Below are 24,330 nucleotides of genomic sequence, written 5' to 3'. Positions count from 1 at the left end.
ATGCTCAACAATTCTGTCGGCTGAACCTCAGCACCACCGAAAGTCTGTCTGGCAGCTACAAGTGCAGTCTAGAATATACTATATCAGCCTGAATATTACACACAATTACTCAAGGTTTAGCTGACAGTCTACTGTATCCATTGAAGGAATTCTTAATGGAGAAAGAGACAGTATCCATTACAAGCTGATAATACAATGAGAAACAAGGCGACATGGACAAGACGATCGCGCATAGTCTCGTTTGTGTCACCTGTCACTTGCCTTTTCCTGGGCTATGAGTAGAACTTTATAAATGCGACAAGTTTAAGAGATGTATGCGTTATCTTAATTGCGTTGCGTGTCAGTGGAAATTCCTGAAAGAAAGCTACTTTCAGAAACTGAAATATCACTATCAATATAAATATGATCCTCCTAAATACACTAAAACGTAATTACGCAAAGTTACAGTAACAAATTGCCGTAAATTTTAAGCACACCATTATCCTTAACTTTTCCATAAGGCTGTGTGGTTCCGCGTCAAGCAGGATGGTGCAGCTGTGTGGTGCAGCTTAGCGCTGCACCACACAGCCTCATGGAAAAAGAACTAGCCCAAACCATTACAGTTCTAAATTTTCCATAAGGTTCCTTTATGACAAAAAATTTAAATAGCATCCACACCGCGGGTTTTCAACATGTGACATTCTTTCCCGCCATAGTATCAACGAATCATCATCAGCCTATATTGATGTCCTGCGCTAGCCGATTCTGTGTACTAGCTGTCTTGCGCTAGCCGATTCCAATTTGCACCTGCAAATTTTCTAACTTCATCACCCCACCTAGTTTTCTGGCGTCATCGACTGTACTTTCCTTCTCTTGGTATCCATTCTGTAACTCTAATGGTCCACCGGTTATCCAACCTACTCATTACATGGCCTGCCCAGCACCATTATTTTTCTCCTAATGTGAACTAGAATATCGGCTACCTCCTTTTGCTCTCTTATCCACACCACTCTCTTCCTGTCTCTTAAAGTTAGGTCTACCACTTCTCGTTCCATCGCTCTTTGTGCTTTGTGTTTCAACCAATAAGGTTAAGCTTTCGGTCGGAAGGGCGTGCTTCACGTGAGAAAATTCGCGAACAGCTTATTCATCAAAACATACGGTTCCTACCGAACATTGACGAGTGTCATAATGCAAACGGACCATCGAATATCTATCAGACAACAATGGACTGAAAAGTTCTTAACACTGCCTGTAACCGCAGTGCGAACGCCGGCTACGTTCCGTGTGCAATGCTCCCCTTAAGGTAGGCAAGAAATCCGCGACACCTCTTTTTCATAGATTTTCTGAGTTTCAGATAAGTGTCGCGTCGCCTAGGTTTTACATTTGGCGTTCCTTCAAAGCGAGCTCGTAATTAACATCACAGCTGGTACTAACCGCCCAACTGAGTAATTTAGATCAGAGGTTAGAATTGCGCTTTCTGCTACAGGCAATTTTTTTTAAATTAGCAGCTCCTCCCCTGTCGAGGAAATGGGGGTAAGCGAAGCTTGTCGTGTGTTTCTTCGGTGTTCCTCGGAACGAATTCCACTGACGAGTACCACGTTGTGCTCGAACCACAACCGATCACAGGCACTGCAGCTGGCTCCGAAGTTCTAGTTCACAAACTCGCGTTGAAACCTGGCCGTTGCAGCGGGGAAGTTGGCGCTAGCGTTGTCGAGGCGTGCATCACCGTTGTTGGGTTCCTGGTGGGAAAGACGACCCTGACGTTCCCCCTGGGCTTCGGAACCCCTCACGCTAGGTATCCCTTTCCCGAGCAAGTTCATGGCACCGTTGCTCAAACGCAGCCTGCTCCTGGGCGGAACGCACCGCGCGTGGCCTTCCTATCCGGGCGCCGAAACTGATCTGAGGTGACGGAAGCGCTGCGGAGTACGCGCCAACCCCCTTTCCTTCCCTTTCCCTCCCCGCGACACACCAAACGACCTTGTATGGTCGTGCGCGTCACGTGATCCGACACCGGCACAGCTTTCCTCGCAATTACACTTTCTTTCATTCTTTGTTTCTTTCGTTCCTTCTATACTTCTTTCTTGTCCCTGGCTCATACCCGCATATCCCTTGCTCATACCCGCATAATCAATGCGGTGTATGTGCCACACGTAAGTTTTTGCGTGACTACAACACCACCGAAACTTGTGAACCAATACAAGCGTCGCTTGAAAAAATTTGCTGCTGCTGAAAACGCACCATGTATTTATAAAATAAAGCAAGCGCTGACCAAACGAGTTGAAAAGGTTCGAGCCAGGTGGTCAGTTATTCGTCAGGTAATCATGCACATGTTTCTAGAGACGAACGCACGTAGCGTTATCCCCGGCTGTAGAAGAGTCATCCCGGCGTGTCTAAATGTCTGTAGCAGAGGCTGAGTGATAACGTTTGAGGTGTTTGACATGCACAACATGACTGGACTATGGTGCAAATGAGTTAGTGGGAGCGGTGAGGACGGCATCATATGTCACGGGAGTGACGGCACAAACTACGTGTTATGGACTCGTGTACCGAGACAGCAGCTTTTCCGAGACCCGAACGTGTCGAGATGGGGACCACAGTAGTACAAGCGACTGGGGCGATAAATGCATGTCTTTGTGTCGACCAAGGTACAGACGCTGCTGGATCTGTTGGGAGGTCAAAACACGAGTGCTGGCAACCTGCCGAGCTTGCGCAGTCCGGGTGGTGGTGCCTTGTGCATATTCGCTGACCGATGTAGTTCCGGATGGAAGGAACGTGTCTAGTTGAATGTTGATTCTCGGTCGAAAAAAGAACTGGGAACAACCAGCTGTGTCCTGGCGCAAAGATTTGTGTGCGAAAGGGAAGTAAAGGGGGTTGGCGCGCGCTGCGCCGGGATTCCGTCGTCTCAGATCAGTTTCGGCTCCGGGATGGGAAGGCCGCGCGTGGTGCGTTCCGCCGAAGAGCAGGCTGCGTGGAAATGGTCCGTAAGACAATTTCTTGTGAATTTTCAGGATGGCGAGCTTATGGAGCGTTGTACAGGACTGTAGGATGTCGGCGATGACTCTTCAAAATAATTCAACGGCCACGGTCATTGGGCAGTTGCGTGAGGCTGCAGAGCATGTTGCGAAATAACGTCGCGAAGTAGACAATCAGCAACACATGTGTCACAGCTTGTTGGTAGTGCTTGGGTTATCGCATAGCACGTGGCGTAATGTGCAGCCACAGCAACCCACTTGTTGCCAGATGTTGACACACGAAAATGGCCGAGTAAGATCAAGCCAACGTGAAAGAACTGATCTGACGGGATGTCGAGTGGTTGAGAGTGCCCTGAAATTAGGGCCAAAGGTGTTTTTCGGCGCTGGCATTGCTCACACGGGGCAACGTATTTTCGTAGGGAGCAGGCGACGCCAGGTCAAGAGAATCGTCGGCGGATTCGTATAATTGAGGGACGCCGAGAGGAATAGGTGGAAATACAGGGAGGTTAGCCGAGATGGCCAGCAGTTGAGGCATCATGGAGTTCGTGCTGAACAGTCGAGCGGAGGTGTATCGGAACGACGAGGGTGAGGGCAGAACCATCGGGGTGAACGTTGTGGTGGTAAAATACACCATCTTTGGGGTAGGAAAAGAGAAGGGGTGCTTCTGAAGGTGAAGCTACGAGGCACTCAATCAGGGCGTGCAAAGATGTGTCACGGCGTTGCTCGTCGGCGATGTGGAACACTTGAAAATCTGAAGAAAAAAATGCACGTTTCGACGTCAGTTTCGGTGGTAACGGCCGGTAGTTCATTCACAGGGTGAAGAGATAAACAATCTGCGTCTTGATGCAAGTGGCCGGATTTGTAACAGCCTTATATGAATATTTTTGCTAAAGCAAATCCCTGTGACAAATACGGCCCGAACGATCCCTGAATGACGAAAGCCAGCAGAGCACGTAATAATCTGGTATTACGGAGAAGGGTATGCCGCATAAATGTGGCCGGAATTTGGAAACTGCACCGACGAGAGCAAGACATTAACGCTTCGCAATCGAATAATTGCGCTCTGCGGCTGTGAGGAAAAGGCTAGCATGTGTAAAAATACGGTCGTGTCAACGTTGGCGTTGCGCTAAGCCGGCACCAATTCCGCGTCAACGGGCATCGGTGAACTCAGAAAAACTCATGATGGTGAACTCAGAAAAATTGGCAGCTTGAGGCGGACCTTATGCAAAAGGCACGTCTTTTTCCAGTTGATCAGTAAGCAGGCATGCGATTGCTGCAAAATCTTTTACGAACCATAGGAAGTAGGAACGCCGTCCCCAAAAATTCCGGACATCTTTGGCCGACTTGGGCCCAAAAACATAATTCACAGCGCATTTTTTTCTGGGTTAGGTACAGCGTATACCGGAAGCGTCAACAAGATGGCCCCGCACTGTAATCTGTCGACGCCCGAGGTAAGACTTGTACTAATTTAGTTTGAGTCCAGCTTTACCGAAGACGTCGTCATTAGCAGACAGGTGCTAGCTGACAGGACGAAGGCGGTAGTAGTGAGGTTGCTCGACAGTTCGGCACTTTAACTTCCCGCAACATCTCGCCCTGACGACGAGGATTTTGACGGCACCGGTTGCATGATCCTAAGTTGAATTTTCAGTATTAAAGATCGACTACAATCCTTTCGAAAAGAGTTAGAGACCTAACATAGCAAGTTTCGAGAAATTTAACTAAGTCACGACCAACCAAATAGTTCGGCGCGAAATTTGAAAAAAAAAGATAAGTTTGATCTTCGTTCTCTCCTTGCAATCTACTACAGTGAAACTGACGAAAATGGAAATAGAAATAGAACATAGAAAGGGCAGTTTCTTAGTCTAAATTGATTTGGTGTTTCTCTCTTGTGTGCCTTTAAGTTATCTCGCAACAAAAGGGCTATTTGTTACTACCTAGTGACCAAAAAGAGTGACCGTGTCAAATACTCTTTAACGTCAGTGATCGCAAATGAACCCGCCTGCGTGTTCGGCGTCACATGGAAAATGACCTACGACGCATAGCCACCTCTCTTCAGCATCCTCGTTTACACGTTTTACAACCCGACCTCTGTTTTCTTTGCTTCGTGGAAAGATTAAACTTAAATTATGAGGTTTTACGTGCCAAAACCACGATCTGATTATGAGGCATGCCGTAGTGGGGGACTCCGGAAGTGTGGACCACCTGGGGTTCTTTAACTTGCACCTAAATCTAAGTACACGGGTGTTTTCGCATTTCGCCCGCATCGAAGTGCGGCTGCCGTGGCCGGGATTCGATCCCGCGACCTCCTGCTCAGCAGCCCAACACCATAGCCACTGAGCAACCATGGCGGGTGCTTCGTGGAAAGGCGGCTGTATATCAGGTGGTCTGGCCAAAAAAAAAAGTTGTCTGTGGTAGCTAGCACACCTCAAATTTTTTGACAAGGTTTGCTCGAAGAAACCGGCAATATTTGTACTATGAAAAAAATTGCCTAATTGCATAACAACGGAAATTTCACTAACAAAGAAATAACTATTCACTTTACAGCGCATATCAGAACTAAACAATTGTAGCCGAATCCACAGGGCGTATCCACATGAAAGAAATTCTGAGGATGACACAAGTTTCGAGATACTGATTTCCAGTGTGGGTGCGATCAAATTATATTTTTGTGCTGCAATACATTAAACGGTCGTGGTAGCGGAGTTGTTGTAATGTCGCGCTGCTTAGCCTGAGCTCGTGGGTTGAACTCCTGCGGCGGGGCCTGCCTTCAGATAGAGGAGGAACTCCAAAACGCTCAAGTACCTTGTACTCGTTGCACGTTAAGGAACTATAGGCGGTGAAAATTAATCCGAAGCTCTACTATACGGCATAACTCATGACCCCCTTTGCCAGTTTCAGGATGTAAAATCCGGAAATTTTTATTTATTTATTTATTTATTTATTTATTTATTTATTTATTTATTTATTTATTTATTTATTTATTTATTTATTTATTTATGTTTTACATACAATGGCGTCTGTTGAAAACGTAGGTAGAACGGTGCATTTGGCTTCAACTCTGACGTCACGTATGTCTAAAATGATGTCAACTCCAGAATCGCACTGGCTGCATTTTTCGAATTGCCCTATATGCCGCCAAGAGATTTGATTAAAACCTAATGAAATTATTCTACATTGCCAATTATGCGTTTCGTTTTCCCGTGCAAATAATGTCCGCCTCTTCGAACAATCCTGTTCCTGATTGTAAACTGGGTCATTGGCCATAGGCAACTTTATTTAAAAACTTCTTTTCAGTTAAAAAAACAAGGAACACCCGGTATATCATACTAATAAGGGCCGCTGTTTCCTTGCAAAAGACAAGCTTTTTCAACGAGCCTTTGGCTCTGAACTGAGGGAAGGAGTTGCCTTGTTCTCCTTTGGTATCTTTGCTTCGCCTAAAGATATATATTGTGCTAGTCGACATAAGACATTCTGCTTGTCATAACGCACCGGCAGCGGGGGGCCCGGCAGTGAGCGGCACGGAGCAGAGTCCCAGCAGGAAGCCGATGGCCTGCGATGCACCGCGGGTCCCGGTCAGCCTCTGTGCCGCTGGTCCGATGAGCGAGATGAAGCAGCCGTCGCAGAGCCCCAGCAGGAGGCAGACCAGCACCAGGGACACGTAGGTGTGCGCTGCGGCTATCGAGAGCGTCAACAGGCCCATGGCCATGAACGACACCTAGAACATCGGGACAGAAGGTGTGACATTCCAGCAATGACGATACCAATTTTGGGCACTCCTTAAAACAATCTGCGTCGTAGACGACACTGCAAGTAGGTAATGAAAGGTGGGTTCCTATTCTGAGCCGCGAAACTAGGTGAAAAATCTCGCGCAGTTGGAATAACTCTCTTCTCTTCACTTATTATGCCCCTCTCCCTCTTAGGTTTTCGAAACTGTCTTATACAATAGAGCTATCACTTTTTTTGAGCAAACATCAATTATAACATACGCTCAGTAATAGGAAGCCAACAAACAAACGCCAAAGACAACATACGGAAAATATTTGCACTTACGAATTGAATTAGAGAAATGATAAATTAACGGAAATGAAAGTGCATGAAAAAAAAAACTACTTGCCGCAGGTGGGGAACGATCCCACGTCTTCGCGTTACGCCCGCAATGCTCTTGCCATTTAGCTACCGCCGCGCCGTTTTCCCATCCGCTTTCGGGGGTATTTATGTTTTACAACAAGAGCTAACCCTGGGAGTGTTAGCCTGCGCCACCACTGACAAACCTAGGCGGAAGATGTGGAAAATCTTTTCTGCCGCAGGCGTCACGAGCACGTGACCTTTTTGGGTGAAGACAACTGGCCAATAAACCCACATGTGCTACTTGTGTTTACATAGAATACAACAATACATACCAACATGGTTAAAAATAAACTTGTTCCACTCATTATTCTACTCCAAGCTAAGCTATACTATGTTAGTACGGTAGACAACAACACACACGAGCATTCAAAAGCTGATACGATTACAAAAGAAAGAATATTACGTATATCTCAAAACTATTACGGTGACGTCAGAAAACGAAACACAAATCGCTTTTATTACCAAGTACAACAACGTGAATTCAAACCAAATATCTTATTTCAGGCTCGCGCAGCATATAGAGAAGTGTAAGCTCTAGAGTGAGCTTTCTAAAAGTAATACTGGCTAGGAAATTCCGAATCCGAAATTGAATCAACTATGGGCCGCAGACAATGCGTTTACAAGCAAGTAATAGGTTTAACAGGGATGCTATTAACTTAGGCTTTCACAAATGATTATTTAACACGGAGAGAGTGCAGCCGTTCATTAATATAAAGCAGCATTGTCTTTTTCTTCATAAAGGGGAATGTGTGGAAAGGTGTCTTTACTACGATGAAAGAAAGACAGGCCTATGAAAGAACACTTTCTCTGTGGACCCATATACCTTGCTCAAATTACTGTCCAACGTGTCAAACTGGCACTGCTTAACGTATGCGTCAGACGGTCTTGACACTATCAGAGATCCGTAGCACGCAGCCAGTATTTCCTGGGCTACTGCTCTCACGACATGTGCTACTTGGGCTGCTGGAGGACACGCAAAGGAGTGTGCACTGGTCGTGTGCTTGGCACTGCTTGGAGCCTTCGGAAGCGAATGTGTGTAAAGCATATGATTTCATATTTTATTTTTATGATAGATTGTATTATGAATCCTTCATGTCGTCGGAATGTTAATTTTGCACTGTGGTTGTCGCAAAACTTTTTTCCGTGAATAATTGTGACTGTTTTTAACCAATTTTCCAGTTTTCTGTGCAATTTCTTCGCTTGAAGCTACATCACAATGGCATGTTCTGCTTTCTACTCATATGTAAAACCATTTAAAGAAGAATATATGTGATGTGATGGTAAATTATTTCTTCTTTGCTTGAACAGGAATTTACTAAACGTGGTAGACGTAGTACATGAAGGCACTGCTTTTCTGTCGACCTACGACAAGCGGAAACTGCTTTTCTAAATCCACGTATAAGAAAGGCACGGGCCCCGTCAGATGACCATATTGCTTTAGCCTCGGCCCCCTATTGGACCTGTTCTATTAAATAAAGAAAGAAAGAAAAAGAAAGGAAAAAAACGGTGGCTCCAGTCCACGCTGTGAAGGTGATTGTACAGCGAAGCTGTAAACGATACCCACAACGATTACCCATTGTGACGTCACTTGAATTCACACACATGGCTCTACAAAGAGTGAAATGAGAGACAAGTAAATTGTACTTAACCACACCCTTTATTACTTCACGACTTTATATTTACGCTGTTCTTCTGGCGTCTTTACTTTCCTTGGTCTACCCTTGGTAGCCTGGAATGAACTGAATTAGTTGCCACACCATGGTGACGTCACAACGTGATTTCTGTGCTGTTGGTTACTTTTCCACTCGGAGTAGCTTACGCAACCGTAATCTTTACCGGGAAACACACGCGGGAGAAGGAAGGTGTTTCACATTATTCGGAGACGTCATTGGCATACATTATACGGTTTGTGCTTCACACGAGGGTTTTGAATGACGTCAACCGCTTTCGAAAATCTGCAAACCTTATCTTTGCCGGAACGCGTCCGAGGGTGTTCCCGTTGTCCACAGGCGCCTTATCATCCGTCATGTGGTTTTGATGCTTGTTTTGTGGTTTTTTTCTTTTGAAAACGAGTGCTGAGCTGTATGCTTGTATGCCTGATTAGAAAGGAGATATGTCATTTGTATTCAATTTTTAGCCTGGCGTTTTATGCTTACGCCAACGACACGAAAATTTCCTTGGCTGGTAGAGGTGGACAGTTTCGCTGTAAAAATCCGCTCTGTTCAATCTCTGTCCTTTGCTATGGTCTACTTGCGTTGTAACTTGTCACAGACCGCTCTTTTATTATACTTGCGAACGTATATCGGTGAGAAATTGTCCCGCAGCCATTGACCATTTTCTCTGACTGTGAAATGATGCTTTGCGACCACAGATATAGTGGAACGACTGTAGCAATATATGACAGGAATGCTCTATACGTTACGAATAGCAACTACGGCGTGTTCTATCGACGAACTGACACTTCTTAACAACTTTTCACCCGAAATAAACGGCTTTATACGAGGAAGATTAGTCGCACCAGTGGACAAGTAATATTGTGCGATATTGCCCACCTGACTAATGATCACTAATCTGCACTTTATTTTTAATTTAGACGCATGTTGAACGTAACAAAAAATACTGTTAGTCTTTAGGGTATGGTAATTTACCAAGCAATATTAGGCCTGGAATATTTTCGCTACACCTGTACGTCAAATCGTAATTAAATGCTCTAGCAAGCCGGCGTTCTACATAAGTTTCAAAGATAGGCCTCTGCAGAGCACTGCAGTCAGAAAATGTGTCAGAGGAACACATATAAAATTCACAGGATATTTTGCTTATTTTCGGGAGACTGCAGGTGCGTACTTCGTGAACGGAAATAAAGAGATGTACGGAGGAGCGCACACGTGCCCTCCAACGAGCGGAAACCGAAAGTCGTACATCGCGGCACGTGGCAGAACACACAAGTGGCCTCTCTGGAGAGCGCTGTGCAAAACACGTAGCCCAACGTTTGGGGGGCTCGCCGGATGTGGCTTTACGCCTGGCACTTGCACAGCTGCCATCGCCATGCGGTCGCGCGCGTGGCTGACACATCGCCTACCCCGTTTCACTTTTCTGACTAGCAAGTTCCACAAAATAACTTTTATTTCACACTGCCGCCGCTGCAGCCTGTGCTTTCTGTTCCAAACCTGCGGCTGAAATTAGACACGGCCTATGCCACTCCACTAGTGTTACTGGGACAACCAAGTGGCATTAAATGAATATTTATATATTTTAATGAACATTTTAGACAAACAGATCATATTTAAAATTGCCACGCTTACCATTGCCAGCAAGGTGTAACTATCTACAAACCAGAGTAGATTTCCTCAAATGGCAGCGCTATATGCTCTGCAAGAAAAACGCATGCTGACAATAATTAACGGCTTTGTTTGGTTTTCAATTTAAAGAACGTATGACCGTGGACTCCAGGTCGCGGTGATAGTGCTTGTCACATCACTTGGCTGTATTTTCTATGGTCAGACAGCATACTAAAAAGACCGTCTTGAAGAGGACATCGTAAGCGTACTAATGACGAGTTCGAATAGTTCTAAATATTACAAAAGTGTCGGGCGCGTGAATGGAACCTTTGCAAAATTACATCATTTTAAAGCTAACGAACAAAACAAAAAAGCCTACAGGGCTATACGTTTCGCAAAATATATTTATTGTTTCTTGCTACTATACACAGAAATATAGTACGTTTATATAACCCCACTTTCGTCTTTATTTTCTCAATGAACATGAAATATACAGAAAGCGCAACCAATCCCAAAAGTGCGGGAGAAAACCAAAACGAAACAAAAAAGCCCAGCGAACATACAAAACAATGTCAAATGGCGGGCCCATGAGACACTGCTTGGGGTTCCTGCATATTCTTACAACCCCATAATATCTTGTATGAAACCTAAAGAATGCACTTACCTGCTGTAAAACTACGGGACTAACGCTGGGCAGGTCGGCGAGCCTGCCAAACAAGACGCGTCCCAGACCGGACGTGATGCCCATGCAAGTGACGAGCGTCTCGCCGTTGGCGTCGGGAAACACGTCATCCACGTGTTGGACCTGCCGGAAAAGCAGATCGACTTACCATGTCATTCATTGGCACACACGACTACATCAGGTCGCCACATTTGTGACTACCGAATTGAAGCCCCCATTGTCTTTCTCCTACGCTAAAATAAGCAGAGCTTACATAGTCATCTACGTGGGCCAAACAAGCTCGCAGATCAAGCGGAAAGAATCCTTGCGGTTTTGTGAACGTGTGGGAAAAAGGTCGAGAATTCTGGTTATTATAGATCTTCCCTGTCAATCTCGCGATAGCGCTGGCAGCTCGGACTTGTATCACCACCACCACCACCATCATCATCATCATCAGTCTATATTCATGTCCACTGCAGGACGAAGGACTCTCCCTGTGATATCCAATTACTCTTGTCTTGCGCTAGCTGATTCCAACTTGTGCCTGGAAATTTCCTAACTTCACCACCCCACCTAGATTTCTGCCCTCCCAGACTACGCTTCCCTTCTCTTTGTATCAATTCTGTAATTTTAATGGTACACCGGTTATCCATCCTACGCACTACATGGCCTGCCCAGCCTCATTTTTTCCGCCTAATGTCAACTAGAATATCGGCTATCCCCGTTTGCTCTCTGATCCACACCAACCTCTTCCTGTCTCTTAACGATAGGTCTAACATTTTTCGTTCCATCGCTCTTTATGCGGACTGTTAACTTCCAAGTTTCCAGCCACCTTCCTGTCACTTTGTCTATGTCTCCTCGAATTTTTCTACTTACAAGTTTGGTGGCATTCTCCAATTATAACCATGTACCAACTAGCCCAACAAGCCACTCTCATGAACTGCAAGTTTCTACCCCCTATGTTAGCACCGGTAGAATGAAATGATTGTACACATTTCTTTTCAACGACAGTGGTAAGCTCCCAGTCAAGATCTGGTAATGCCGGCCGTATGTATTCCAACCCAGTTTTATTTTTCTGTCAATTATTTTTCTCATGATCAAGGTCCCCTGTGAGCAATTGACCTAGACAAACGTACTCCTTTGCAGACTGTAGAGGCTGACTGGCGATCCTGAAATCTTGTTTCCTTGCCAGGCTCTTGAACGTTATGTTTGTCTTCTGCATATTAATTTTCAACGCCACTCTTACACTTTCTCGGCTGAGGTCGTCAATCATTTGCTGTAATTTGTCCTCATTGTTGCTGAATAGGACAATGTCATCTGCCAATCGCAGGTTGCTGAGATATTCGCCCTTGATCCTCACTCCTAAGCCTTCCCGGTCAAAGAGCTTGAATACTTCTTCTAAGCATGCAGTTAATAACATTGGAGAGATCGTCTCTGCTTGTTTGACCCCTTTCTTGATAGGTAACTTTTTACTCTACTTGTGAAGAACCAAGGTAGCTGTGGGATCCTTGTAGATATTTGCCAAGATATTCAGGTATGCCTCGTGTACTCCTTGGTTACGCAATGCCTCTATGACTGCTGATATCTCTACTGAATCAAATGGCTTTTCATAATCTATGAAAGCCATCTAGAAAGGTTGTTTGTACGCTGCAGATTTCTCGATTACCTGATTGATGACATGGATATGATCCATCGCAGAATACCCCTTCCTGAAGCCAGCCTGTTCTCTTGGTTGGCTGAAGTCCGTGTTGGCGTTCTTCCAGCTCTCTGGTACACAGCGGTGAGGCATTGCGTATATATATATATATATATATATATATATATATATATATATAGGGCCGCAAGCTTTTCAAACATGATATCTCCTCCATCTTTGATTAAATCGACTGTTATGCCATGTTCACCAGCAGCTTTTCCTCTGGTCATGTCTTTCAAGGCTCTCCTAACTTCATCGCTAATTATAGAAGGAGCCTCTGTATCATTTTTGTCATTACTTCGAATGAAAGTAGCTTGGCTGCTCTGGTCACTGTAGATGTCAGTATATAATTCTTCCGCTACCTTTACTATGTCATCAAAATTGCTGATGACATTTACCTGCTTATCTTTCAGTGCATACATTTTGCCTTTTTCTATGCCAAATTTTCTTCTCACTGATTTCATGCTGCGTCCATATTTTACTGCTTCCTTAATCTGTTCCACGTTATAATTTCGGATATCCCTTACTTTCTTCTTGTTAATCAGTTTCGACAGTTCAGCGAATCCCTTGTGATCTCTCGAGTTTGACACTTTCATGTGTCGCCGTTTCTTCTGCTGGTGAGGTCTAGTGATGTCTAGGATTTCTCTCAATTTGAAGGGAGGAAGAATAAAATTAGTCGAGAAGAAACAGGGCCAACCTAGATGCAGTAAGGGTAAAGGCAGAACAATTCAGGATGGTGCTCGCAAACGAATATGCAGCTTTAGAACAGGAAGATGAAGACAACATAGAGGTCATGAATGAAACCGTAACTAGGCTGATCTCAGAAGCAGCAATGGAAGTGGGAGGTAAGGCACCGAGGCAACCAGTAGGTAAGCTCTCCCATGTAACAAAGGACCTAATAATGAAACGAACTTGTATACCGGGACAAAAATGAAGAACTCCTAATTGGTTTTTATTTACATAGTCCTCTTTAATCACTATCGATAATTACCAGAGGTAACTTTGGCACTACGATCGTTCATCCAGCATGGGAATGATGGTTAGTACTTGGACTCTTCGTGCTGTGCCTTCAGACTTTCTTGTGGCATCGTTTGTTACGCTTTACCTGCCTTCATTTGCCAAAATTTCAAAGCAATGCAGTAATTAATAACACTGCGAACAAGCATAATCACTGCTAATTGCAGTTGTTTCCCTTGTCCACACGTCCTTGGCGTGATGGTTTCAAAGTCTGGCTTCTGTACTTTGATGCCCAGTGTTCGAATGCTGCCATTAAACATATTTGAAAATGTTCAGTCATAATTTATAGCGATTTCTTCATATAGCATTATAGCATTCTTCAAATAATCAGTTTGCAAAGTCACGGAGCGAGGTTAAAGCAAGAAAAAGGAATTTTAGCTCCGACATTGTACTAATCCATCATTCCCAAACCACTCTCCTTGCAGTATTTGTAGACAATACTGCCTCTGTTCCCTCTAATAATTGTATGAATCTTTATAGACACACATTGACTCATTGTCTGCGTAGAAAATGAAAGGCAATCAATTTTTTATCATGTCCAAACCCGCGGTGCTGATGACCTCAGGGCGACGTCACGATACAAGTGCATTTTTCATATGCACTATTTCTAGTTAATTAAACGTTCCGAAATTTCTTAAGCCGTAATCACTGCACGCCTTGGACGAAATAATTTTTATCCATCGAAAAACAATAGGCACGTTTAAAGAAACCTTGCCTTAATCAATGACGTCGTCAGTTTTGGCATAGGAATAGTCATATGGTGTCGCCACACAAATATTTGGGTCGTTCTCGTGTGCTTTTTATGTCGCATAACCCCGTATCGAAATGAGACTACACTAGTTTTTCCATAAAACAAGCTTTCATTTGTTTGTCTCTTCCGCGTCCTTTAAAGCTAACTGCACTTAGTCGATAGAGTCAGGCCGGCCAAACTTACAAACTCCATGCAAACACTGTCTTGTTGGATGGGCAGCGCGCAGCCAAGCAGCTAAAAACCGAAAGCCTTTGTTACATCCATGCATGTCTCGCCTTGACGCTTGATATCGTTACATTATTGGAAAGCCAGGGACAAAACTGCATCGTCTGTGTAATTTCTTGTCTCTGTCATCGTTAAGCCTTGTGCTATAAGCCTACTTAAGATAGACCACGAACTAACCGAAACATTTATATTACCACGGACAAGTTCTAGTTGAAGCAGTTAAATGAGTGGGGTGGTGTCAACGCGACGCCTCATTCGACTCGCTCGCATCCGATCAAATAAACGAACCTATTAGGTCGACACCGCACGCCTTTTTCAAACTTCCAATCATGTCGCGATAAGTTTTAGAGGAAGATCTACCTCGGGGACACTCCGCTTTCTCTTTCAAGTACAGAACTGGCAAGCAATCAGACGAGGCAGTCGAATCGCATAGCGACCACTACATGCAGCATCGACTGCAAGGGCCCGTGCAAGCAAGATGCTGCATCATAGGTGACAGAGTTTTCGGAGCAGGATTCCTGTTTCCGGTCGCCAACTGTCATGACTCTCCGACAGTTGCGTTTCATTCCGTGAGTACTGTACATGTGAAACGCACAAATGCTCTCAATAAAGAACCGCAGAACCACCCTGACTCAAAATTGTTGCCTTTGAGAGAGAAAGTAAAATTCTAACGACTGTACACGCATAATTTTGATTTAGGCCCACGAATAAAAACAAAATTCGTCGATAATCACTAATCTAAAGAAATTGACTGTCGCTATGTCAAATTGCAGATTTACCTGATAATAGAACAATGTTTACGAACCTTTCGTAAAATGCTACTCCAAAGTTCTTCAGGGAAAATACGGGGAATGCGGGAGACAGAAATTCAAGATGATGGGGAACTCGAGCATGGTAAGAGCACGAGTCAACGTTTCAACAAGTGGACTTGTCATTTTCAAGGCGCCATATATCCTATATCACGTGACATATATCATACTATATATATATATATATATATATATATATATATATCCCCTTGAAAACGACAAGTCCACTTGTCCACTTAGGAGGGTTGCTCATACTCCTAAAATAGTCACATAATGCAAAACGTTGTATATTACACCAATTTTGTCATCTTTAGGTGTTTCAATGGCTGTAGTTTACACATTTGTGACATACGTTTTATTGCGGAGTAGCAGAATACTGAGCTTGATACTGTTTTCCTATATTTAGTTTAACGATATTTAGGAGTATTGCAGAAGATGATTGAAGGAAATTAAAAATATGCTCGCTGAAATTGGGGATCCTTAACCTTTCCTTGAAATGCGACAAGCCTCATAAAAATTGGTGCATTCCATAGCGACAACAACGATTTTTTTCTTCCCCATGATAGCAGCTCCTCAGATAAAGTTTCCTTAACGAAGTATCCAGCCTGAACATGCGCATTCTTTTCCGTGTCAATAATGAAGCAAGGGAAAGAGCCCTCGACATTGCTTTCACTATAGCCCCTTGAAACCGTGTCAAATATATCACGTAGGACATACGAGCGTGGGATCAGCAAAACGAGTAAGAAATATAAGAGGGTGGCGTCCGTACATGTTCAACCAAAAAAACCAACCAGTCGGTGACCACAAGCACACCGCGTCTCATCTGTCGTACTTGTTTATCAATTTTCACAGCAATAAATTATCATATGAGCATCAACAAGGCTGCAATACCGTCTATAAAATGAAGTTTTCCTTTCCTGGCGCGTTATGGCTCATGACCTAGTGCACAGTTAAACGAGCTGTTTCCTCCACACAAGGCGCAAAAGCCTTGAATTTCGTGAATGCCGTTCAGATCCTTGACGACGAAAGCCACATATGTCAGAAACAAATAGAAAAGCTTGCCACAAGCCCCAAAACAAACATATTTCATCACGATTGAAGACTCCATGCACTAGCAGACTTTACGGGCCTATTAAATTGCCCTACATAGGCTACTTCTGGAAAACTACCTCTTACAATCGTTATTCTTATTCATGGAAGTAACACTTCGCACCAAGTTGTGAACCTTCCCAAGCGAACGAAGTCCTATCCGACAAAGCTTTGTGTGCAAATGTAAACATTTCAAGGCTCCTTTTTCATAAAGGTAACTTCAGCATCATCATCATCCTCGTCAGCCTATATTTACACCACTACAGGTCGAAGGCCTCTCCCGGCGATCTGCAATTACTCCTGTTTTGCGCTAGCTGATTCTAACTCGGGCCTGCAAATTTCCTAACTTCATCACCTCACCTAGTTTTCTGCCGTCCTCAACTGCGCTTTCCTTCTATTGGCACCCATTCTGCAACTCTATGTTCCACCGGTTATCTGCCCTACGCATTGCATGGCCTGCCCAGCTCCATTTCTTTCTCTTAATGTCAGGTAGAATATCGGCTATCCCCGTTTGCTCTCTTATCGACACCGCTATCTTCCTGTCTGTTCACGTTTGGCCTAACATTTTAACATCGCTATTTGTGCGGTCCTTAAATTTTTCGCGAGCTTCTTTTTGAACATCCAAGTTTCTGCCCCATATGTTAGCAGTTAGTTAAATGTAACTCACTTTGCAGCAATACGTCGCAAGAATGCCGGCACATATTCAACAATTCTTGATACGGGTACTGTACCGGTCGACTGGCGCATTGGCAAAGTAATCCCAGTTTTTCAAAAAATTAGTAGGTCTTGTCCCAATAAATATCGCCCTATTTCAATCACGAGTGTGTGCTCCAAATTAATGGAGCATGCCACTTTTTCTAGTGTAGCAAAATTTCTGTCGTTCATCAACTTTTTTTTTATCCTAACGAACACGGTTTCCGTAAAGGCCATTCCTGGGAGATACAGCTGGTTTTATTATTGCACGACATTCACTCATCCCTTGATAGTATTATACCTCTACATGCATTGTGCCTTGACTACAAAAAAGCTTCCGATAAAATATGTCATGCTCGTTTACTACTCATACTCCCAGAAATAAATCTACGCCAAACAGTTCTCAAAAGGATTCAAGAATTTTGAGCAGACCGGCATTAGTTCATCAATGTGAATACATGCATAGTTATCATCTTTTTCCCAAGTCTTGTCACGTGTTCCCAAAGGCAAGGTCCCCCCGACTGTTTCTGTTTCATATATATATATATATATATAAACGATTTACTCCTTCATGTATCATCTAAAATACGCCTCTTTGCCGATGATTGGATTCTTTAACGCCCTATAACAGTCCTCCGATATTTCCGCCCTCAAGAACAATCTTCATCGTGTAGAATAGTGGGGTAAAATTTGGCTGCTGTCTCTCAACTTTCATAAATCTGTAGTAGTTTCATTTCACCATCGTACGAAGTTTCCAACCCCCGAATACACAATTTAGACTGTCCTATTTCCCTTACTAACTCGTTGAAATACCCCGGTATTCACATCTCCCGTGACCTAACTTGGACCAATCCCGTTAATCAAGTTCCTAATTCTGCATACCATTTCTTAGGCTACATCCGTCGTAATCTTTCTTTTGTCCCTTCCTCTGTTAAGCACTGAGCATACAACAAACCTCGTCCGTCCCAAACTTCAATATGCACGTGCCATGTATGACCATTTCAATTAAATCTAATTAATACAATCGAATCAGTCCGGACCCAAGCTACTACATTCATCTTGAGTGATTATTCTTACAAATCTAGCATCACAGCACTGAATTGGCGGCTTGATCTACCCGCTCTGGCTCATCGCCGCAGAATATCTCGACTAAATCGTTATAGCAAGATTTTTCACTCTTTGCCGCCTAACAACGAGCTCATCGTTGCGGTCCATCGCATGTGATGCCACGTCCATCCAAACGCCGTCGCCTCTCCACGTGCCATACCGCAACATTTCATCAGTCGTTTTTTATTCGTACCACGCATGAATGGAATTGCCTTTCCGGCCATATCGCTGCAATCATCGACCCTGCAGATTTCAAATCCACCATCGAAGAAATCACGTCCATTGACACGTTGACCCACAGGATCAGCGTATATACTGCTGCACATCATTATGTTATTTTATTCACTGTAATCATGCTATTGCATTCACTCCTCCCAGCCCTCATATAATGTCCCTGAGGCCGCCCTTAAGGTATAGTAAATAAAAAAAATAGTCACGCGAACAAAGGCGACTACGCTATATTCTTAACGAGGCACAAATTCAAGGGATATTACTCACGAGATGAACGTACGGCACAAAGTAGCCGAACAGGGCCAAAGGAATCGCGATCACCCAGACGACGAACCGCCGATTCTTCCATATGGACCTGTTGAGTACGTCGCAGCAGCCGCTTGGTTCCTGCAAAGAGTGCGACATAAAGGAATGCGACGAAGTAGACTAACAACCTCCTGAATGAACAGCAGGCATTCCTTGCAATTATACCGCCCCGCCACTACTGCTCCACACGCGAACCGTACAGCTCTGGTGTGCTTCGTCCGTCAGCATTAGATCAATCATATCCCAGCATGGGACAATACTTGTGTCAGCAGGTGTTATGGAAGATGAAGTAGTACAACTGTCCTGGAACATCAGCTTTATATATATATATATATATATATATATATATAGTAGTAACTGGATTTTTCAATGGGCCAAGCGTACTTAGAAAAATGAGAAGCACAACTTCGGCGTTATCTTAGGTTTATATACCCAACAGTTTTGGTCGGTCCACCAACCGAAACTGTTGGGTAAATAAACCTACGATAACCGCAAAGTTGTGCTCCTCATTTCTCTCTCTCTCTCTCTCTATATATATATATATATATATATATATATATATATGTGGGTGTGTGTTCTGTACTTATCGCAGTAATCAATGGTGCTCGCCTATATTCGCGATTGTACATTATTTGCGTCACGTGCGCAATTTTCGTGCATAAGACGCTATCACTACAGATGCGGTGACATTTAACAAATTTCGGACACAATGTGAGTGTTTTGTTGCAAAGCGATAAATTAAGAGCTTCGATCATTCGGTGAAGAACGGTCACCGGCGAAACGCAAGACAACGAACACATGACAGTATGCCACAGAATAATTCTGCAATGGTAACCGGGCGCTAAATCAGAGGCTTCATTTAATGCAGGAAACGTGCACCCTGCTGTCAAGGAAAATTTGACATTACTTTGTGGAACCTGCAGCGTAGTTATCGCGTTGCCGAATCTGCCTCATGCCGTTTTTCTTTTGTAGCGTTAGCTACACTGGCCTAGCCAAGCCCGTTTCGCGCGGAACATCAAGAGCCGTGCTGCGCATGCGCAAGGGTCAGTGATGTCACACGGCATGCGCACCGGAGCCACCGGAGCCGGCACCTCTCGCGCACTCCGCCGCCGCCGCGCGCGGATCACCGGCGCCGGTCTGCACATTCCAGAGGAGTGACGTCGTAGCCGTGGTAGACGCACTGGCGCCGGCGCGCGCTCGCTGTGCAGTCGCCGTCTGACACTGCGCTGGAGCCGCTGCGCTTCTGACTGGCGTTTGCCAGTGTGGTATAGCCATGGAGAAGGAGAGCGCAAATGCTGCTCAACAGCGCAGAAGAACGGAGAAGCTTGACTCATAAGAATAATCTTATCTTAAGAATAAGCTTAAGAATAAGCTAAGAATAATCAGCTGAACCTTTGCTAACGCTACGTATATCCTGGCATAACCGAGCTAAGCCACTGCAACTTTTTTTATCAGCGCAAGCGGAAGGAACGATTGCTGGCGTTGAACATCGATAAAGATATTGTCTTTTGTATTGGAGCATCATTTGCGTCTGTTTCCCTCTCGTTAAGTACTGAATGCAAGCCGCACAATTTTGGCGGTGTTTCGTTCAGGCATTATTTCAAATTCAAGCAATGCATCCGTGGATGAGATTCATCGGCTTTCAAAACTGATATGTTTCGACTTAAAACAGCGCTACTAGCCGGGAAGAAAGAAGAATATATACGCAGACACGATCAGAAAGACAGCGTCCGTGTCTGTGCGTTTTTTTTTTTTTTTTCTTGTTTCCGCCCGCCTGGTAGGTCTGATTTTTTTTTATCATGCACCAAATAGCCCGACCGTAAATGCTTACTTGCTCTTGTATTCGGTTGCATGTTTATGTTTAGGACACTACACAGGTGGATGCCTACAGTAACATTACTAAAACATGGTGTGAGTGCACAGCCGTCATCTGTGTTATAACACCTATCGTTGGTATGCTTATTGGTCGAGAACATTTAAAGCGTGAAGCTGCCATACAGGCTGCTGACGCGGGCACTATTGCTAGGCCTGCCTCTACTATTTCTAGCATGAAAAGACACGGAAAATAAGGTGAACGTCAGAAATTGCACTAATGACGTGCTGCTTCGGAAAAACCACGTACCTTGTCTTCATCATTCCAACCGTGAATGACAACTGGTGTTTTGAAGGCGATACCACATAGAGCTACACTCAGCGTCAGGACAGACATTACCTGCACAGAAAAAAAATAAGAGAGCCAAATTTCCTGGCTACATTTGAAGTATATTTAATTACCAACGAAAGCTACGTCTGTCAAACAGTCTTACTGATCAAGACAACGTCTCATTCATTGTCTCCTATCATCGTGATCCCACGCTGTGGGTTTTACATTGAATGGTTCATGGTGTGCTCAACTTTGACGCTAGGCTGGCTTCATGGCACTTTTGTGTGACGTCAGAAACGACTAGGTGCTTTTTTTAGATGACATCCTTATGAAAGGGAAAAAATTGTCATCCACCCGAATTTAGCACCAAGCTACATAGGAAACCCAAACAGGCTTCTCAGAAGGAAGGCTTCGCAGTTAAGGAAAAATTCGTGCTGGATACTACCTCCACCTTGCCGGATTTTGCAAAACTGATTTTACACCATATCCTCATGTTCTTTCATCCTCACCAGTGACGTGATTAGAAAAAAGTAAATGAGATTTTATGTGCCGAAGCTGCGACCTGCTTGTGTTATTTTGGATAACGTCGTCTACACATTATGATGCATAATTCTATAATCAGTTAATCTAGAGTCTGCCGTCTATGATTTATATAGTGTCGTGTACTCTTGATGTCTTTACCACGTTTTTTTTTCTTGCTTATGCAGAATATTCGTTTCTTTATGTGCATGAACTGCGTTTGATGCAGTGTGCTGTTGCGTAAGCCACCAGGATGTAGGCAGCCACTGGATCATGAAGTAATATTCTGTTCTGTTCCACTCTAACGTGAGAGCCTTGTTGCTGCTAATCGCAGTGAACTTATCAGATGCTGTACCGCGGAGAATGTAGCACTATTGAGCACGAAAAATGTGGTTATTTGCAAAACCTGTTATCATGGAGTCTTGGGGTAGCTAAATAATCGTTATTTTTTCATAGAACGTCGGTATTAGATGCATATAGTAATCATCAGATATCTGTGTCACGCACTTGGAGTATTACGTTAAAACTCTGAACACACTTGATTTACTTCACCTATCTTGATTTATTCGCGCGATGTTGCATCATGGATGCTATGTATATTTATAGACACTAAATTGAGATGAGGAGCCCATATTTCTAACACGCTATATTTTTATTATCAAGACCATTCCGTAATATGTGGTTCGAGCCGTTTGGTCAAGAGCCTTCCTATGTTCTTTAGCCTCGCTTAGAGTACAGAAATCTACATGTAAATTAGAAATATATTATGGCATCTTGCGTAGAATAACTATGATCTGATTATGTTCTACATGAAGCGTATCGACATCCTAACAAGTCAAGTAACGCATCAGCATATGTTTTTTGTTCGGCTTTGTATGATTTCTTAATTCCTGTGGAGTTCATTGTTTTTAACATATGTATAACCGTTGCAGGATCGTGTCCACACCTCGGCTATGGTGCTATAGTCGTGTGTCCCGATTGCTTTTGATTACATTCACTGCCTACGATTCTTACGAGTAGTCACACGTGTAACGAAAAAGCACGGAGTCCTGACAACCGTAAGTTGATTGTGTTTTCACACAATAAAACAGCGCCCTGTGTACTGACTTCTGTGTACGAGTGTTCCAAAAGAGACACGCGATGAAGAAGGTGGAACGCTCATCGAGACAGTAACGAAGGCGAGTGAGAAAGAGCTCGCTCATCTATGAGCTCCGAGTAGTTTAATGACCCCTTAAATGTCATGCCCCAGAACAAAATCAAGAAAGAATGCGATGGTTTCCTGTATATGCATTGCAATATGCGTACTTGTGGGCCGTTGTCCGCAGATGTGTTGTTACGACTAAGCGCAGACATGAACCACAATGTTGATAAGTAAGGCAGCAGGAACGGCTTCCATTTGTACCATCTGTGTGTGCGCAACATCATGAGCTTTTTTTTTTTTTTCATAAGACCCAGTTCTCGTTTCTGAACGGGATATAGTGTTCGCATGGTATGTTCGCTTATACATGAGATTCCGGCCTTGTCAGGCACACCACGCACCCTTTAGAGCACCCTGATTTCTAAATATAGTGATTATGCGTGCTCGAGCGCTTTGTCCGTGTTCCGTATATGCAACTTTAACTGCCTTACTACATGCATTACCGCTAACACCGAATCTCTATACGCGTCAAGCAGCCTGGAGCTATATATGCATCGCTGCGTTCCTCTGCAAACGCTGCGTTACTTATAGATTGGTTTACCCGAAAAGTGTTCTGCAGTCCAATGGCATCCATCATGGCCGCAAGTGGAATTGGCAGGACGGCTGTGAACACTGAGCTTCCGGCAGTGGCGATGCCGTTGGCTAGACCCAACTTGCGGTTGAAGTAGTGTGCCAGAACAGAAAGAGAGGGTGCGTACGCCATTGTAGATCCGACTCCCAGAAGGCCACCATATGTGACCCATAAGTATGGTACCTGAAAATAGAAGCACTCTTTCACGGATTGTTGAGCACAGAACAACGACATATCCCAGTCATAGATACACGAGATGAACGTGGTCTCTCGTGCATCTATAGTATTGTGATCGTTATCTTCACTCAGATGTTTAATACAAAAGTTGCTCAATTTAGGTAGCCCAAGTAAAAGTCGTAAGTGAAGCAGCTGCGTACACACGAAAACACTAACAGCATTACCTTTGGAGATGCAGAGAATAAAGCATGTTTCTGAAGTATATTAGGGTAAATACACTTCACTTTGTAAATAGTTTCATGCCCGATAATATTTTGTTCTGTATAGTTACGCCTGTTGATATAGGCATTTCCTTGTTTTTTTTTTTTTTTGTATCTTACCATTGTATTTTATTTTGCGCGTTCTTTTGTCTTCTTTCAACGTTGTTAATTTTGCTGCTTTAACCCATGTATACAAAAACAATTTTTTTGTACTTTGAACCGAGGGTCCCCTTGCAGTCTTTGACTTTGGGACCCTCGTCTGTATAGTATCGTCTACATAATCATTCTATTGAATGGTTAGTAAACTGAAACTGAAACAAAAATTTTACAAACATTATTTGGACAAATGGTTGTGTCTCTGTAAAGCAGAAGCTTCATAGTGTCAGCGCTGTCAGCACAGCAATTTATGTGGAAAATACAGGGACAGGGGCACTAAATATTTTTGGTTCTTCAATCTGACATGGTTGCTAACGCTTTGCAGAAACTGCGGCCCAACCTGTCACCCAAGTTGATATTACCC

General features: G+C 43.9%; 1 protein-coding gene across 1 annotated transcript in view; it reads right to left on the bottom strand.

Annotated features, from left to right (window-relative positions):
* LOC119461632 (monocarboxylate transporter 10-like) overlaps positions 1-24,330 on the bottom strand; it is a 291,751-nt gene that overhangs the window by 5,411 nt on the left and 262,010 nt on the right. Inside the window, 3 exon segments of the mRNA XM_049671810.1 lie at positions 6,441-6,666; positions 11,022-11,162; positions 18,904-19,023. Of these exon segments, the coding sequence (XP_049527767.1) occupies positions 6,441-6,666; positions 11,022-11,162; positions 18,904-19,023 (487 nt within the window).

Source organism: Dermacentor silvarum, chromosome 8, assembly GCF_013339745.2.
Source record: "Dermacentor silvarum isolate Dsil-2018 chromosome 8, BIME_Dsil_1.4, whole genome shotgun sequence".
Taxonomy (NCBI): domain Eukaryota; kingdom Metazoa; phylum Arthropoda; class Arachnida; order Ixodida; family Ixodidae; genus Dermacentor; species Dermacentor silvarum.
The sequence above is the reverse complement of the archived record's forward strand: the minus strand, read 5'-3'. Positions and strand labels throughout refer to the sequence as shown.